The sequence below is a fragment of the Crocodylus porosus genome, unplaced genomic scaffold (genome assembly GCF_001723895.1).
Source record: "Crocodylus porosus isolate Cpor-Errol unplaced genomic scaffold, CroPor_comp1, whole genome shotgun sequence".
NCBI lineage: Eukaryota > Metazoa > Chordata > Crocodylia > Crocodylidae > Crocodylus > Crocodylus porosus.
In genome coordinates, this window is record NW_017728951.1 from 8,661,647 (window position 1) to 8,676,777 (window position 15,131).

The window sequence follows — 15,131 nt, forward strand, 5'->3', positions numbered from 1 at the left end:
CTTGCCAGTGCCCGGCTTCCGCTCGGCCAAGGGTTGCGAAGGGGGTGGAGAGATGCATCGTGCCCCAGAGCCCACCACCTCGTTTTTTTCTCAGCTAAAGAGAAACTACCAGTTTTCCCGCAGGGCCCCCACATGTTTCCCCAGAGGCACTGGGACAGAGACAGTCCAAAGTGTGCTCATTTCAGGCATCTTCCCTGATCTGCACAGAATGAAGTCCACAGTGTACAGGGCTGCTGCTTAGTCCAAACAAGTCATTACAGGGATGGGTAGATGCAGCAAGAACTTATGTGCTTCGGGATATGGGACTTGGTGGCACCGAGATTACAATATCTTCTTCAATCAGTATTCAGTGTCACAAAAAATCATGAACAGGGTTATATGACTGCTTGCAAGTATCCAGTGCCCTTGCAGAGTGCAGAGTTCAGCAAAAATCAACTGAAAACCAGGAAATACAAAGTTAAGACATAAGCTAAGGGAACCTTAATTCCGCCCTCTTTGAAAGATGACTGATGTGCCTATGACACACAGTTGCCGAGTCTCTGCCTTCGCAGACAGCACAGAACACTAGGGGAAATGTAGCTTATGACCATTGCAGGCTGGAGTCTAATACACTTGAGAAGGCATTGGACGTGGGTTTGAGTTTTCTGGAATGAAACATTCAGGAAGGCCAGAGGTACTCCTGGAACCTCGCATGCGGCTTTCACAAGGGTGTTTTGTCAGTAGTTTCCCTAGTTTTCTTGGCAGGCACTGATGTTAATTTAGGCAGTGGTACCTCCCCTGTAGGTTTGTAGTTGAGGAGTTGAGGTGTTTACCTAAATTTGCAGTGTGCAATTCTTAAGTGGTCCTCCCAGCTTCTGTACCTTTTATTTTAAAGTAACAGGAATAATAGATGTGTTTAAAATGTTTGGAATGTTTGCATTATCTTAACTCTTCACTTTCCTGTTTCAGATATTTAAATGTGGGCCCTCTCCACATTCTTGAAGCCACTAGGTCTCTTTGGGCAACAGAGGTTTGTGAACGTTTTGGGGGCATTTAATTTCCTTTTTAAAAAAAATAATTTTTCAACAAGCCCATATTCCAGCTTCCCAGGTCCCCACTCCATTGCCTCTGTTTCCTTGGCAATGCATATCATAGGGTGCACTAGTGGCATGTTATTCTCTTCATTGGCCACTGTCTTGACATCATTACTATTTACCACCACCTGCTTTCTCCTCCCTCAACCATTCTCCTCATCAAGAGGCAGACATCAGTATGGGACTGCAAACTGAGCACAGGATGCTGAAGCAATGTAAGGAATCATAGGGGGTTGATTACATTTTTGGAAGTGGAGGGAGATCAAACATGGTAGGGACAGGGGAGGAAAATGTGTCCAGTAGTTTGGACCAGACATTTGAGAAACTTGGATTCGGTTGTTTTAGTTTTACTGTGATTTAGTGAGAAGGAATCTGTAAAAACAGGGGTGATAGCACTCCTTTACCTCACAGGCATGTTGTGAGGGAAAGTATATTAAAGACTGTGGAGACACAATCTCTCAAAAGCTTTTGGACATGACAGTGATAGGGGCTGTATAAAAACCCATAACTGGTCCTTTGATAACAGGGACAGATCCAAAATACTCTAGTCTAAAATTTCCCAGCATACTGTTCTGATCCCCTCCTTTTCACCCTGGTTTTTTCCATCTCCCTGGTTTATCTCATATTCGTCTGCAGCTGTTTGGACTCACCTAACTTCCCACTTAACTCTCACTGTCTGGTTTCAGACATTTCAGTGTAGTCCCTCTTCATAGTCTGATTCTCCACCATTCCTGCCATCATGCCCAGTACTTCAGACCTCCTCTCACACACCAGCATGGTGCTTTTCCTCAGATTTCTGACACTGAGCTCTGTTCTCCTACTTGACAATCCTTGCTTCTTATAAGCTTGGAGGAATCATGGGGAAGCTGGTGGGGCTGCAAGGAGGCCTTGTATAAGATGAAGGGAGGCAGGAATGGGCAACAGAGCAAAGATGACCTTGTCCTGGCATATAGGAAGGGCTGAGAAGCTGAGAGAGATCTGAAATGGCCCATTCATCTCAACAAGGTATTGTTAGGTTAATGAGGCTACTTCACAAAGAAAAATACTGATTGAAATAATAGCTCTAAGACCTAAGAACTACTTCAGTTATCTTGCTGGGTGTCCCCAGTCAGTGCTCACAAACTTGTACTCTGCAGCAAGCATGCCTGTTTTCAGGTGCACGTGCATGTATACAGCCCCAACATAGGTATTCTCAGTTCCCGATCCAGTGGGGTATGGCCTCCACAGATTCTAGCTTACAAAGGCAAAGGCAAGGAATGAGAAACCCAACGGGGCACGGCACCAGGATTCCCAGGTCACAAGGGAATCCTCAGAGGCACAGGGTCTCTCATATCCCAGCTGTCAGGGTGGGCACAAAGAGGGGTTCAACCATTCAAATACTCTCAAAGGAAAGCTCTCCAATGACCTGATGTGGGTTTGAAGTATCGTAACCATACAGGAGGCAGAGGAGCACCATCACTTCACAGACTGAGACCTTTGTTGGCATCTAGAGCCCGTCTTTCCCACACAAGACCTCAAGATGGGAAAATTGCCAGAAACACTTACCATCTTCCCCCATATCTCTGAATCAAGTGATCCATCTGCAGCCACCACATTTCCTAGATAGGTTTTCTTTATTGCATTGCTTAGTCTAAGTGACCACTGGATACCTGAGGGCTCCACATTGCACATAACCAGTTTTTTCATGACTGACCTATAGGACCCAGGCTGAGACCCTAGGGCAGTGACTGTTTGCTTCAACTTGGGCTGACTCTCAGCCACAAAACCAGCAGCAAACAGCAAGTTATAAATCACTGCCGTCTACAGACTCATAGAGAATTGGCTGGAAGTGACCTTCAGAGTGCGTCTAGTCCAACCCCCTGGCTGAGGCAGGATCATCCCTATCCAAACCATCCTATACAATGCATAATCTAACCTCTATGTAAAACTACTGCCAATTCGGACACAGCACAAACCTAATACCCTAACCTGCCACAGGTAAAGCAGGAGAACCACTGCAGCCCGTGTCCTGAGCCTTGACTGTAATCTGCTAAGGAAGAATGGCTTGCGATCTAAGTTATACTGGGACAGTGTCAAAGGCATCACAGAGGAAAAATATAAGAAATGTGTTGAAAGGACAAAAGTCAGCATTTGGCAGCCCTGTCTGGTACCAGGTGTCAAAGGGGAGGTTTGAGCCCTGCAAACTAAGCTCCTTCGGTTGTGAAAGCCAACAATCAAGAAGACAATTTGTTCTGGTCATCCAAGTCCGACAATACAGTTTGAGAGACAGAGTCAAATGCTTTGGCTATATCTATGAACAACACACAAGATGCTCTGCGTTACTCTCAGGAATAGCCGTGTTGGTCTGAGACAAAAAGAAATGCAAAACTCTAGAACTCTTGGTTCAGAGAAGATACATTTTATCTGTGTTGCTTTTTTTTTTTAACGTTACTCTATTTTTTCCTATTGCTTCTGTGTTATTCTCTGCATGTTTCCAGCAGCTTCTTTAGTGCAAACGCATCAATGGTTGAACTGCTGCAGCAGAAGCCACGTTGGCCTTCAGGCAGGAATGCCTCCACGAGGCCAGCAGCTGATTCAAGACAATGTGAGACGAAATCTTGACATCCTGGGTAGCAATGGCAGGTGTATTTTCAGGACAAGAATAAGGCTGCCCTGCAAGTCTGACGAGCTGCACTCATTCTGCCATATGCGAGCGAGAGATGCAGCCTAGGTGGCGCTGGGGCTTGGCTGCAATAGCCCCTGGGGGGGGGAGGGGATAGCAGCAGTGGGCCCCACAATCATTCCGGTCTCTTGCAAAGGAGCTGCAGAGATTAGAAGGCATCTCCCCCAAATAAACAGCCTCTTTCTCCCGGTTGCAACAAACCAGCCTCACGTTTGTGCCAAGGGTGTAAGCACACAGCAGGGTAGGGTAGGGCAGGGCAGCGGTTGCCCCGCACCACCTCCACCACAGAGCCCAAGTCCTCCATGCAGCTTAGAGCGGCAGCCGCCCAACACTCTCTGCGGTACTCTATGGTGCGCCTGCACTTCCGGGTCCCACGTGGTTTTGCAGGGATGGGGAGCGGGGAGGACGCGTTCGGCCCCTCTGTCCTGGGGACCAAGGAGCAGTGAGTCGGGGGCGGGGAGCGGCGCCCCCTACCGCCGTGGGGGTGCAGGGCAGCGCTTGCCCCTGTCCTGCCCAGCTCCCCGGCCCAGGAGGCGGGTGTGGACTGGGCAGAGGGTGGTGGTCCCCTGAACCTCTCCTGGGCTCAGCCAGGGGCTTCCCTGCAGCTCCTGTGTTGTTGCTGACTTTTCTTTGCAGGGAGAGAGATGGGCCAGCAAAGGGCGCCAAGGTCAAGTTCACTGGGGAAATATAGTGGTGACACCCCAGAGCACATTGTTAGCCTGCTGGGATTTCTCAGGACCTGCTGAATTAAAAGTATACCCAAAGTTGAGATGCAGTGTCCATGAAAAATGCGATGCAATGAAAACCTGAGACGTCTGTGGTTCTGGACTGGTTTTATAATCCTGGAGTGCCAGGGCAGCCCATCTTAAAAGACAAAAAATTGAAGCATGAGCTAAGCTGGCTTTGGTTGGAAGATCTTGACATCAGTGAGAGTTAGAAAGATTAAAGAGGTTAGCCACAAATGCACTGGCTCATTATTAGCCTGCACCTATTCGTTGTTCCTCATTTGATTACCCAGTGTTATCAACAAAGAGCTCCAGATCCACTTTTGTAAGGTACAAATAGTGCTCTGAGTGGGGGAACACCATGGAGAAGTTAATGAGCTCTGACATGAGTGATCATAAAGCCTGTGTGTGCAGTCTTTGGCAGGTTACCAGTAAATTTCTCTGATTTTCCCCCAATGTTTTCACTGTTAGGGAAGAACTTCACACCTTTTGAGAGTAACAGGGTGTCAGACAAAGAATGTTGCCGAGTGTGGTGCACACCTGCTCCTTTATAACCTGATTGATCTGCTGTGGTGTTAAAGTGCTTAAGAGAATATGCACCCTGAAAGATGTACATCTTGGATATGCCTGAGACACTTCTACCCAGTGGAACCAGCTGCTGAAAAGTCTCTCTTGGATGGCAAACAATCACCATAGCAGCTTCCATATTCCTTCTCTAATCCCAGATGCTGGTGTAGGAAATGGGATTTAAAGATGGTTCCATGCATGTTCTAGCATTACGTTATTGCAGCCTGGTTTACATTAGAGGACTGGCTGAGTAGGCAGAGTATCTCCAGTATTCAAGGAGCAGAAAAGCGTGCTCTTACTCCAACACTCTTTAGCTGCAGCTACGAAATTTGGCCTTTCAGGTTGCCTTATGTGTATGTGATCTTCCCACCTACAATTTGCCCCTGATCTTCTGTCTAGATCAGGGATGTCCAGCTTCTAAGAGGCCAGAGGCCATACCCACCATAGGCCATGCCAGTTGGGACTGCATGCTACTGGAGCCACAGGCCCCCCCAGCTGCACACTACATAAGCATAGTGCTTTCTCCCCTCCCACATGCTCACCCCAACACTGCATGCAGCACAATGAGGCGTCACCTTCAGCTACCTGGCCATGGGCTTCTCTGCTGTACAGTTGCTGCAGCCAGAGCTATGTAGATAGCAGTAGCAGCTGGTTGGGAGTCTGAGGGCCACGTATTAACTCCTTGCAGGCTGCGTGCAAACCACAGGCCACAGTTAGGAATGATTTAGACCAGGGATGTCTGTTAATTTTAGTATTCTTTTCTCTTTCTTCTCTAGCTGGGATGCTGCGTATGAAAGAGAACTGCAACATTTTCAAGAAAATGGAGATATTGGAGAGATTTGGTAAAAAAAAAAAAAAAAGTAGCTGTCAGTAAACAGTTTTATGTTCCCTTCTTTTGAAAGTTACATAGTAATTTTTTTCTTTTTTCTAAAGCATTATAAGTCTGCTGGGTCCCCAGGTAACTCCGGCTGTGGGTAACGTGATGGGAAGTTTTTTTTACCTTGAAGGCACCAATTCCTGACAGTCCCAGATCTAGTGTAACTAGAAATTGTTAGGTTCTCTCTGACAACTGTTGTGTGAAAAGCAAGCTGGCAAATATCGTCTGATTTACTAACGGACTAGTGTTCACATGCCTGAGGACATGCATTTTTATCCTCAGGGGCTCAGAATTACGCAGACAGCGTGCAAGCTTCCAGTGTTGTCCTTATTTTACCTCCCATGAGTACATAGTGAGAACCTCAGCTTCTAGTACTGGTAATCCAGCTGGGTTTAAGGCTTTTTGGTTCACTTAAAACTTGGAATATGATCTATGTAGATTGTTGCCTAGGTAATGGAGTGACAGGTGCATTACCAATGCCCCAGCGTGTGGGACAGAGAGACACAGAGTTGCTCTGTTAGTCATGGATCTGTGTTATCTTGAGAACCTGAGCCTCTATTTCTTGTAGGTTTGGAGAAGAAAGCATGGTTCGTTTAATCAGATGGATGAAAAAACAAAAGATCCCCCTGGACAGTTCTGTGCTTGACATTGGAACTGGAAATGGCATTTTGCTGGTTGAATTGGTTGGTATTTTTTGAAAATTGTGCTTTTGGTACAGAATCAAAGTGAAGGGCAAAACATATACATTTCCTGAAAAACAGGAGAATCTTTGCAAGTACCAAATCACACTGGAACTAAAAAGATAACCCAACTACTATATTTTCTCACATATACCCCCAAATATAACATGCACCTTGCATTTATTTTGCTTGAGGTAGAAACCTAATACCATGGATGTTTAAAGGTCTGACATGTTGTTACCTCAGGAGTGGCACAGCAGGACATGAAGATTAGTAATCTTGTTTCAGAGTTGCTTTGTGTTTCTTTTCATGTTTTCGATTAAGTGTTTTGACATAGTTCAGTGGTTCTCAACCTTCTTTGACTCAAGGCACTTCTCCATAGCATTTGTGAATTGAATGACCCCATTTCAAAAACTAAATTTATAACAATGCTTATCTCCTTGTAGAGGGGCTGGGTAGTGGGGGCAAGGCAGCAGTCAGGCCAGGGACAATCATGAGCCTGGACTTATCTCCTCACACTTTGCTTATCACTTTACTTCTCGCCTCACACCTTGTAGCAACTTTCAAAAGGCCTAGTATCCTGGCTGAGAATCACTGCCATAGCCTTACTGTAGGATTAGACTGAGCTCACAGATCAACAAAAAAAAAATACACAGAGTTAAAAATTGCTTCATCTAAGTCATTGGAAATGTTCATTTTAAGCTTCCACTGCACGTAGAGTTAGCCACAAGAGTTGGCTATACTTGAGTATTATATCATCCTTAAATCTGACACCTGATGTCCCTTACAAATATAAAAATAGTTTTTTTCTGTATTAGGAAAAATAGTAGCTTGTGAAAAAAAGTAGGTTCCTTTTAAAACTCTGTAGGTACAGAATAAGAGATGCTTTTTGCGATAATGTGCTCCAAAATACTGCGGTCACATGTGTAAGAAATTTTGTTCAAGAGCAGTTCTCTTCTGAAAATGACAGTAAAAGTGGGATAGTTTGTAGTGTCTCAGATTTGTTCAGTTTATAACTAAAAGAATTATTTTTCCCCACTTAGTGTTTTTTTCTGTAGGATCCAAAAATAAATTTGTGATTTCTGTGATTCTATGATTTGGGAGTCAGATGTGAACTGGCTAAGTTCACGGACGATACCAAATTATAGGGGAGGGCCATTACACCGCAGGACAGGCTGGGGGTACAGGCCGACTTGGACACACTCTCAAGGTGGGCCGACCAACGCTGGATGGCCTTCAATGCAGAGAAGTGCAAGGTGCTCCACCTCGATAGGAAGAATACTCAGCATACTTACAGGCTTGGCAGTGCTACACCCGCTAGCACCGTGCCTGAGGAGCAACCACTCATCCTGAACTCCCCTCTCCATTGGGTTGTGGCCTTTTAGGGCGTCTCTGACAAGCCTCTTTAGCTTGTCAAAGTCAGCTTTCCGGAAGTCGAGGACTTCTGTACAACTGACTGACTTGCCAGCTTTATGGCAGATGGTGAAGGTGATCAGTTCATGGTCACTGTCACCCAGCTTCCCTTCAATTGTTAGGTTGCCAGTTAGGTCATCCCCAGTTGCCAGTACAAGGTCGAGCAGCGCTTCACCTCTTGTCGGCCCGTAGACTTCCTGCATCAGATATAGAGGTCGTCCACACGTGAGAGAAAGCTTTGCGACTGCTTGGATTTGACCGAGCGCTCCTCCCATGAGATGTCTGGGTAGTTAAAGTCTCCCATGACAACCATACACTGGGATTGTGCAGCCTCAGTCAATTCCCTGGTGAACTCCTGGTCGAGGTCCTGGCTCTGTAGTAGACCCCCGCCATAGTATCCCCTGTGCCGTGTTCCCCATGGATTTAACCCAGAGGGTCTTAAGTCATCCACCATGGGTGCCAAGGTCAGCTTGCAGGGACATGTAGCTTTCCTTGACATACAGAGCTACGCCCCTGCCCCTTTTGTCCACTCGATCCCTCCTGTACAGGGTATAGCCGTCTATACCCATGGTCCAGTCACGGGTGGAGTCTCACCAGGTCTCTGTTATCCCGCTGACATCATAGTTATTTGCATTTAGGAGGAGAACAAGTTCCTCCTGTTTATTCCCCAGGCTCCTGGCATTTATGTATAGACACGCAAGTGTCCCCTTAGGGGCTCTTGCAATGCCTACATTTTGTTCCAGGGCCGGGGCTGGGGTGGGATCCCTTATGTGCCTTGGCCTGCTGGCTTTCAAAGGGCCACTCATTGGGTCAGCAGTGGCAGTGGTCCCCTCATCCCCCGGCGGGCTTAGTTTAAAGCCCAGTGGAGCAGGTCAGCCAGTCTAGCTGAGAAGAGCCTCCTCCCCAGTGGAGAGAGGTGGAGGCCGTCCCTTCCCAGCAGCTCGCTGCCTCTCTCTCCAAAGAGCAGACTGTGGTCATGGAAGCCAAAGCCTTCCTGATGACACCAGAGCCACAGTCTTTGGTTGACTACCTGGATCCTCCTCAGTCCATAGCCCGAGACTGGGAGGATCGACAAGAACACCACCTGTGCCCCCAGACCCTTTAGTCCCGCTCCCAAATCCCTGGAGCGCCTCATGACCCAGCTAGGAGCACTCTGAGCCGTGTCATTGGTGCCCACATGGATGAGGAGCATGGGATAGCGGTCTGTGGGCTGGAGGAGTTTAGGGATCTTCTCTGCAATGTCACGGATGCAGGCCTCCGGGAAGCAGCAAACTTCCTGGGCTAAGGGGTCGGGGCATCAGATTGCCCCCTCAGTCCCCCTCAGGATGGAGTCTCCCACAACAAACACTGTGTGTTTGGTCTTGGGGAGAGTGGGGACGGTAGCTACAGTGTCCTCTGTGTTGCCTGTGGGAGCTGGCAACTCAGCAGGCTCTGCTGTGGCTGCAAGAGGCTCATACCTGTTGCAAAGCTCCAGTGGGGCAGGGGCCTTGGTGCAATGGGCCCCGGGGTCCTTGATCACCATGGTCCAACCCCGTGGCTGGACAGTCAGGGAGGTCCCCAGGTTCTCCCTTATCCTGGTGGGAGACCGTGGTCTACTCTCCACCTTCCGGGGGAGAAGGGCCTGGCGGTAGGAGTCTATCTCCTGCTCACAGTCCCCGATGGCACACAGTCTCTGGACTGCAGCCTGGAGCTCCTCCAGCTGGCGCGCCAGAGACCCCAGTAGGGAGCAGACCCCACAAGGGGAGGTGGCCATGCTCCCGGGCCCCAGAGCTTGAAAAAGGACAGGCAGCCCCCACAGCCAAAGGCTCTGCCTGCGTGAAGCCCGGAACCAGGGGCTCCGTCTGGCTGGCTGTCTCTGAGGTGCCGGCGGGGGGGGCCACAGAGCCCAAGGGGACCATCCGTGTCATGCTGCTGGTGGGCTGGCTATGGCTGAGACTGAATGCTCTGGGGGACTCACGGGCAGGGCCTCGGGCCCTCCTGCGCGAACTCCTGCGCTAACTTGTGCAGAGAGACAGTTGATAGTTCCACCTTTTCCTGCCCGAACAAAGGTAGTTAATCTGCACTCATTCCATTGGAATGCGATGCATTCAATGTCGTTGATCAAATGCTTCTATCTTGGCTCCAAAAACTCTATTCATAAGCAAATCTCCCCAGAAGTGACTAAGTCCTTTTGGGACCTTTCTTAGAACTGGAACTATTCTTGTATCTCCTTCAGCTCAAGTCACACAAGGCTCAGTCTCCTCTCTGACAGTAGCCAGTATCTACATCAATGCACTGGGAGCTCCAGGGAGATAGGATGGGGAGAAGCCTCAGCAATATACAGCTCTTCATCAGAACTCTCCCTGTATAGCTGAAATTAATGCCTGTATTAAAAGCTTCTGGGTAAAGCTGAACTTGCATATTTCTCGATATTATGCTGCCAGGGAAAGTGCTTTGAAAAGTTTATCTTTGTAGCACCCTCTACTGTAAAGGGAATCCGTTTTCAGAAGAGGTCAGCGTGCAACCTGGACATCCCATTGGCATTTTGAATGCACATTGCCGAAACCAAAATCAGTCACACCCCCACTTCTACATGTAGTTGGCTAGAAGATTGCCTCCTTTCCCCAACCAGTTCAGACCCAGTCAGACAGATCCACACATGTGACATTCAGACTCTATTAAGGAAACTCTATCTAGGGAGGAAACCAGACACTGAAAAGACTGCAGCTGCTGCAGGACACAGCAAGCAGATTGCTGTTAACACATCATCACCTGAATGTTCAGCTGTCTGCATTGGCTCATTACTCAATACAGAATCCAACCCAAGTCACTGTCTGGATACCTTTTGACACAGTGCACCATTGGCTTATGGAAGTCTGGCAAATATTGTTGAAAAAAAAGCCTTGGCAGCATTCAAATAAGGCTAGATCTTAATTTGAACAATAGGAAGATAGGTGTTTACACAAGGTAGGATAAAAATAATGGCTAGGAATTTCAGCCTCATGCTTCAGCATTTAACCTCAACATTTGGTTGGCTTGTAAGAAGCACCTTTCCTGTTGATATGTCATTATAGATGTCCATCATGGAGGATTTACTCCTTCCTTGGGGTTATCTGCTGCTGGCTTATGTTCTTGTGTTGTACAATAATTCCTGTTTTCCAGGTTCATTTTGGTGTTGCTTAGAAGATGTATAACTTCACCAGGGCATTACCTTTCATAGTCCTGCTCAGTTCTTCACTTATTGGAAGAAGCTAGCCTTTAATAAACAATTCTGTGGATGTACAAGGCAGAATACAATCAGTTTAGCTCATTTATACCGTTTTTTTGTTCTGCAGTGATAACAGCAATAAAGGGGTCTTTTTGTAATAAAAATGAACAGAAGGAGCAGGCCTATTTGCACAAGGATCTTTTGCTAGCATGCTGATTACAATTCTCTACTCTGTAGGCAAAATCCGGTTACACTAATCTCACTGGAATTGATTATTCTCCTTCTGCAATAACTCTTTCTGAAGAGATAATAGAAGAACAAGGATTGCCCAACATTAAATTGCAGGTAAGCATTGAGAGAAATTATAGCCAAGAAAACACAAAGTAGTCGTGCCAGAGATTAATTGAGCTACTTGCTATTCCTATGTATTCATTTTAATACAGTAATTAGCTCTTTTGAAATTCACCGGAGTTTCTGCATACTTGGGAGGACTCTAACCAATAGCTTGTTAACACGCTCATACTTACAAGAAGGTATTTTAGTTAGTGGGAACTTGTACACTTTCATTAAGGGAAACAAGAATTTCATGCCTGCAGCAGGGGAATTGCTAGTAACTGGGTCCAAATAATTCTTGTAGACACCTAAATGGGATTTAGATGCCTATGTTAGGAAAAGTGATTTAAATTAACTTCGCTCTAGCAGCTGTAAAACCCTTTAGGTAGCTCTATTTTGGTTTTAAAGGATTGCTGAGTCACAGGCTTCAGCTTCTATGCACGCTCACAAGCCATCCAATTTTTGAACACCCTGGTGCTTAATTCCCACCTACACTCTGTCGTGAGTCATGTCAGAGTTGGGGAATGCATGAAGATTGCCTTAGTTGCCCTCGAAGCACACAAATCTCCCTGACACTGCTAAGTACAGTATAAAGCTTAGCACCCCTGGTCCCTCTCACTTGACAACTAGGGGTCTGCTTAACTTGTGGTTTCATGCATTTTGTGGAAACTGAGAAATCCGGGATTATCCTTAAATCCGCAAAAACAAAAAAACAAACAAATAAACTCCCCCCCACCCCCCAACTTAAAAATAAAATGCTGGCTCCCCAGTGGGAGGCAGCAGTCCTCATTGCTGCTGTGGCCTGCCCAGGAGGAGAAGGCACCAGCTGTCAGGGCAGCATGAAGGAGAGCAGAAAAGATGGCTGCCTCCCCCTTGTCCCTCCTCCCTTTCCAAGGGCCTCCCTGCCAATCAGCACCAAGGGGTGGAGCTACACAAAGGGCAGCCAGCAGACAAGATGGTGGCTGTCCCCTCTTCCCTCCTCCCACGTGGGGCCTCTCCACCAATCAGTACCAAGGGGCAGGGCCACCAGAGCAGATCCAGGAAATGTTCATGGAATTTGCTCTTCATGCTGTGACCCTCCCATGAAAATTGGTAAATCTGACTGCGACTTGAGTAGCTGCAATTAACTGCAATTTATCGATAACTAGCTGGTGATGACGGTGTCCACCTTTTGAATAATAGCCTTCCAAAGGGAGATCTGGGGTGAGAGGGTTTCAACCCACTTCCCAGAAAAGCTGGCCCTAGACTTAAAGGGTCAGTTCTGTAGTCTAGATTAGGCATTTTGAATTTCAAGTATATGATAGAAAATTATATTCTTCATTATAAAAACCTCAGTAGCTGGGCAGCTGGTGGACTGAGACCCCTGGTTTTAATGCTGAACAGCATTAATCTTTTATTTGTTCTCTCCATATGTTACCGCTTTCCTTACACTTAGGTTGTGAACACTTCCTGTTAGACGCCATCTCTTGTTATGCATTTGTACAGTACCCAGCACACTGAGTCCTTGGTCCACAGCCAAGGCTTCTAGTACAATACAAGCGTGGTCAGGAATAATAGAGCAGCGATCAAGCACATTCAAAATTGTGAGGTTCTCAGATACTAGGATAATGGGAGCCATATGCTTACTTGAGATGGGTAAGTAGGTAGCTGCATTTGTACGTAATACATAGAAACAAATTGATAAGGCATCATTATTAAGGAAAGCCATTGGATGGCCACTTCACAAGCATACCTAGCTGCTGCCAGTTTTGTATTGTTTCATGTTAAAGGAAGACTTGGCACCTCCCAAAGAGACGTTTTCATAGAAGTACACTTTTGATTTAGGTAAACGATTTTCTGACTCCTTCAGCTGAGCTATTAGGATTTCAGATCTGTATTGACAAAGGAACCTTTGATGCCATAAGCCTCAATCCTGATAATGCGGCTGTAAAGAGGAAGCAGTATGTGGAATCGCTCTGCAGGGTATTGAATCCAGAAGGCTTTTTCCTCATAACATCTTGTAATTGGACCAAAGAGGAACTGCTAAATGAGTTCAGAGAAGGTAAGTGGTTGAACAGAAGCATCTGCCAGCTGGTGCTTCTTTAAGGATCTGGTGAGTAAATGTTAATGCCCTATTGTTGATGATAAGGCAGGTGAGGATTAGACAACTCAACAGTAAATGGGCTAGATTATGCCTCAGTTTCATTCTCACTATTGCTTTCCTTTTGGAGGCACGGTGGGAGAATTATGGTCTCCTATATTTTTCAGTGCTGATGTAGTTATAACAAAACCCTCGCTCTTAAACTGCAAGTCTCAGAACAAGAATCTGAGAAATTACTTTGGGGAAGATATTTATCATCATTACGTCTGAGCCTTGTCAGAACCCTCTACTTAACTGCCCGGCAGAGTTTCAAACATTCGTACCTATTTGTAGTTACGAATTACCGGGTAACTAGAGACTGACGCTGCAACCACACCCACATGTCACATGCTCAGTGAATCTCTGCACAAGTTTGAATATTTTTGTTGGTCCGATTTTGAATTTCATGCTTGAAGTTTGAAATCTAGGAGTATGGCTCTAATATAACCATTCCTCCTGGAGAACTAGAATTACTGGCAAGTTATCATAATCTTTTTTGCCATTAATCTGCGTGATCCAGCTAGCTAAGATTTTGTTATCCAGAGCGGACTTTCAGCTGGATAAAGAAGCAATACAACAAGAATATAGTTCTGTAAATTTTCAGAGTAACTAACATGCTCTGTTTCCAGATGAACTAACAGCTGTTTGCAAAGGGTTTTTCAATTTAATACATACAACTCACTTTTAATGAAAGTATTTTCATTTCTGTCTGGCAGGATTTGACTTTCTGGAAGAGCTGCCAACACCCAAGTTCTGTTTTGGCGGGAAAATTGGAAACAGTGTAACATCCTTGGTTTTCCAAAGAAAAAAATGACGCCATCCATCTTTGACAAATTAGATTCACTGCGAAAAGAAAAGTCTGAACGTTAAAGTAAATCTGACAGCAAGGAAGAAAGAAAAAAAACCACCGTATACATCTGTATAAATAAATGCTCGCCAAATATACAGTTAGTGTGCACGGTGAACAGTTAATGTTCAATTGTAATGGACTGTAAAATATTATGGACAAGTTATGCAAAATTGTAATATTTTTAGGAGAAATTCTGCCTTTGTTATAGGCTCACTTGTTTCAATGAAAGTTGCCTGTGCCCAAGTAATTTGTTTGTATTTGAACTGTAAACATTTTTTCCTGTTTAATTTTATTTTGATAACCAGCAGTTTAGAATAAACTCAAACTGTAAATCCAGTGTGAGGCAGAAAGTCTTATTTCCAGGTTGTGTGATATACTAGGGAATGTGCATTTTGAAAACGAAATGTCAATATTTAATTATTTACTTTCAGAGAAAGAAGCAGGAAAGTTTACAGCATTATCCAGAATCCACATTTAGTTAAGGAAAAGGAGCAATGAATATAAGATTGTCTCACTAGCTACCCAGAGTATTCTAGCAAGGGATATTCATAAGTGCTCAGAGTTAGCCTACCTGTTTCCACTGAAGGCCAATTGTAGGTGCTTTTAAAGCACCTAGCTGTCTAATATTTGCATGCTATTACAAAT

At 45.8% G+C, this 15,131-nt stretch overlaps 1 protein-coding gene across 1 annotated transcript; it reads left to right on the forward strand.

Moving 5' to 3' along the window:
* Positions 1-4,095: 4,095 nt before the first annotated feature.
* Positions 4,096-14,822, forward strand: METTL10 (methyltransferase like 10). Its single transcript, XM_019556243.1, has 6 exons — positions 4,096-4,177; positions 5,804-5,869; positions 6,473-6,587; positions 11,422-11,529; positions 13,342-13,558; positions 14,353-14,822. Exons 1-6 carry the CDS (start codon positions 4,125-4,127, stop codon positions 14,448-14,450), a joined length of 657 nt encoding a protein of 218 aa, XP_019411788.1. The 5' UTR covers positions 4,096-4,124; the 3' UTR covers positions 14,451-14,822.
* Positions 14,823-15,131: the final 309 nt, after the last annotated feature.